At 71.1% G+C, this 2,428-nt stretch overlaps 1 protein-coding gene across 1 annotated transcript; it reads left to right on the top strand.

The window, feature by feature from the left end:
- Positions 1 to 859: 859 nt before the first annotated feature.
- LOC112121672 (anion exchange protein 2-like) lies at positions 860 to 2,066 on the top strand (the record flags this gene model as incomplete). The annotated part of the gene is made up of 3 exons (XM_026661471.2): positions 860 to 1,084; positions 1,385 to 1,558; positions 1,884 to 2,066. Coding segments are annotated over 3 exons (480 nt in total), but the record flags the coding sequence as incomplete, so codon positions are not given.
- Between the last annotated feature and the right edge of the window lie 362 nt (positions 2,067 to 2,428).

Below are 2,428 nucleotides of genomic sequence, written 5' to 3'. Positions count from 1 at the left end.
AGCTTTGGGACGGTCTCTGGGAGGCCCCTTCACTGGGCCAGCCCCCCTGGGGGTCCCGCTCTGCCTCCAGGGTGAGCCACACGGCCTCACCACCCCCTAGACTGGCCCTCTGGGTCTGCAGCCCCCCCGCGAGCTCTGGGCAGCGAGTCCCCCAGAGACACCCCTGAGGGAGACTCGGCCGCTCGCAGGGATCAGGGCCCCTCGCCCAGCCCCGGCAGGGACACTCCCTGCGCGGGCACAGCCGGGTTCAGTCGTTAGCGGACGCCCGGCCTAGGGGCCTTAGGGCAGCCCGGGGCAATGAAGGGGGAAGCAGGGTCCGTCCTGGCCAGCCCTGAGCCCAGCCCGGCTGTGGGGAACCCTGGGGTCCGGCTCCGTCTGTCTGTGCGGCATCGTTGGTCAGACTCCAGGTGAGAGCCCGACTGCTTCCCGCGACCCCATGTAACCCCCCTCCCCCCTCCCAGCCCTGGGTTCTCCGCCGGGGATCCTTGTCCAGTCCCCGTGTGTGTGTGTGTGTGGGGTGGGGGGGTGTCCATCCCCCTTGGGGGCGGGGGTTGCCGGATGTCCATGTCCAGGCGTTTGGATTTGCTGATGGCTCACTGAGATGGGACCAGGCCCAGCCAGGGGAACCCGCGCCTGTGTCTCAGCCGGCCCTGAGAGCAGACAGGCCCCTTCCCCACCCCTCCCCCCGGGGCAACAAGGCAGCGTATGGGGAAACTGAGGCACAAACAAGACTCATACAAACATTACACAATTACTCCCACATTGTTACGGGGTGAGTAGTGGTGGGAGGGGGCAGGGCAGTGTTGGCAGAGAGCAGGGGGAGGGGCAGTGTGTGTGTGTGGGGGGGCTGTGCTTGCAGAGAGCAGTGAGCGGGGCAGAGGGCTCACATGGGCTCAGTGACTGCCTCCCCCCAGGCCTGTCCATCGTCATCGGGGACCTGCTGCGGCACATCCCCCTGGCCGTGCTCTTTGGGATCTTCCTCTACATGGGCGTCACCTCGCTGAACGGGATCCAGTTCTACGAGCGCCTGCACCTGCTGCTCATGCCCCCCAAGCACCACCCCGACGTCACCTACGTCAAAAAGGTCTGCGCCGGGGGGGGGGGGCGATTGGGCACTGGGGGGGCACAGAGCCAGCGTGGGGGGGGCCCATTGGCAGATAGCAGCGGGGGGGGGTGTGTGTCGGGTGTCCCATTCCAAACTGCAGGAGGAGGGGGGTTGGAACCAGCGTTGGGGGGGGCCAGCACCGGGGACCCGTGGGGGGGGGCGCGGGGCCAGCGGGGGGGCGGTGGGCCGGGGGGGGGGGGCTCTGCGGGTGGCGGGGGGGCAGGGAAAGCCGCTCTCGGCACCAGGCCGGGGCGTTAACCCGTGTGGCTCCCCGGCCAGGTGCGCAGCCTGCGGATGCACCTCTTCACGGCCCTGCAGCTGGCGTGCCTCGCCGTGCTCTGGGCCGTCATGTCCACCGCCGCCTCCCTGGCCTTCCCCTTCATCCTCATCCTCACCGTGCCGCTCCGCATGTGCCTGCTCACCCGAATCTTCACCGCCCGCGAGCTGAAGTGTGTAAGTCCCGTGTGTGTGTGTGTGTGGTGGGGGGGGTGACCAGGCCACAGGACGCCCTCAGGCGCCAGCCTCCGCCTGGCCGGGGTGGGGGTGCGGGGGCCGCACAGGGGCTGTGAGCCCAGCCGCACCCCCAGCCCCTGGGGCAGCTGGCGGGGCCGTGCCGGAGCTCGCCCGGTGCGGGGCCTGCCTGCCCTGGGGCCGCGGGAGGGGCTGGGGAGACGCTGCCCGGGCACTGGCGTGGGGGACAGCAGCAGCAGCGCTGGCCCAGGTGCTGCCTCTTCCCTGGCTCCCCACCCACCCGCCGCGTTGGCTCGTCTCTCCCCAGCTGGACGCGGAGGAGGCGGAGCCGATCTTCGACGAGCGGGAAGGGGTGGACGAGTACAACGAGATGCCGATGCCCGTGTGAGGGGCACCAGCGAGCGACCCTGTGCAGGGCTGCGGGGCACAGGCAGGCCCCCGGCTGCTGCGCCAGGAGCTGCAGCGGCATCGCCCGGACCTGCGCCGTCTCCAGCACCGTGGCCGCTTGGACAGTGCCCAGCTGGGGCGGGCGCCCAGCACTCCCCCAGTGCCTGTGCCACACCAGCCATGAGACGCTCACGTCTCACCCCACGGCCCGGGCTGCCCCCTAGGGCGGCAGCACCCTGCCCTGCGGGGGGCCTGCTACCCGCCCTGGGCAGGGAGTGGGGCCCAGGGGCTGGTGCGGGAGCAACTGGGCCGTGCCGCCTGCCCCCAGCCACTGCCGTCCGAACTGTATCGTGTGCTGGAACCCGCTCCCGCCGCATCCTGTGTGGCCCCGGCGGGGTGGGGGGCTACACGAACGGAGCTCCCTGCTCCAGCCCTGCCCCACCAGCCCCGGGCCCCACCCAGACA

The sequence above is a fragment of the Terrapene carolina genome, unplaced genomic scaffold (genome assembly GCF_002925995.2).
Source record: "Terrapene carolina triunguis isolate 2854851 unplaced genomic scaffold, T_m_triunguis-2.0 Scaffold6240, whole genome shotgun sequence".
Classification (NCBI taxonomy): Eukaryota; Metazoa; Chordata; order Testudines; family Emydidae; genus Terrapene; species Terrapene triunguis.
Note: the sequence above shows the minus strand (reverse complement) of the source record. Positions and strands in the feature narration are given on the sequence as shown.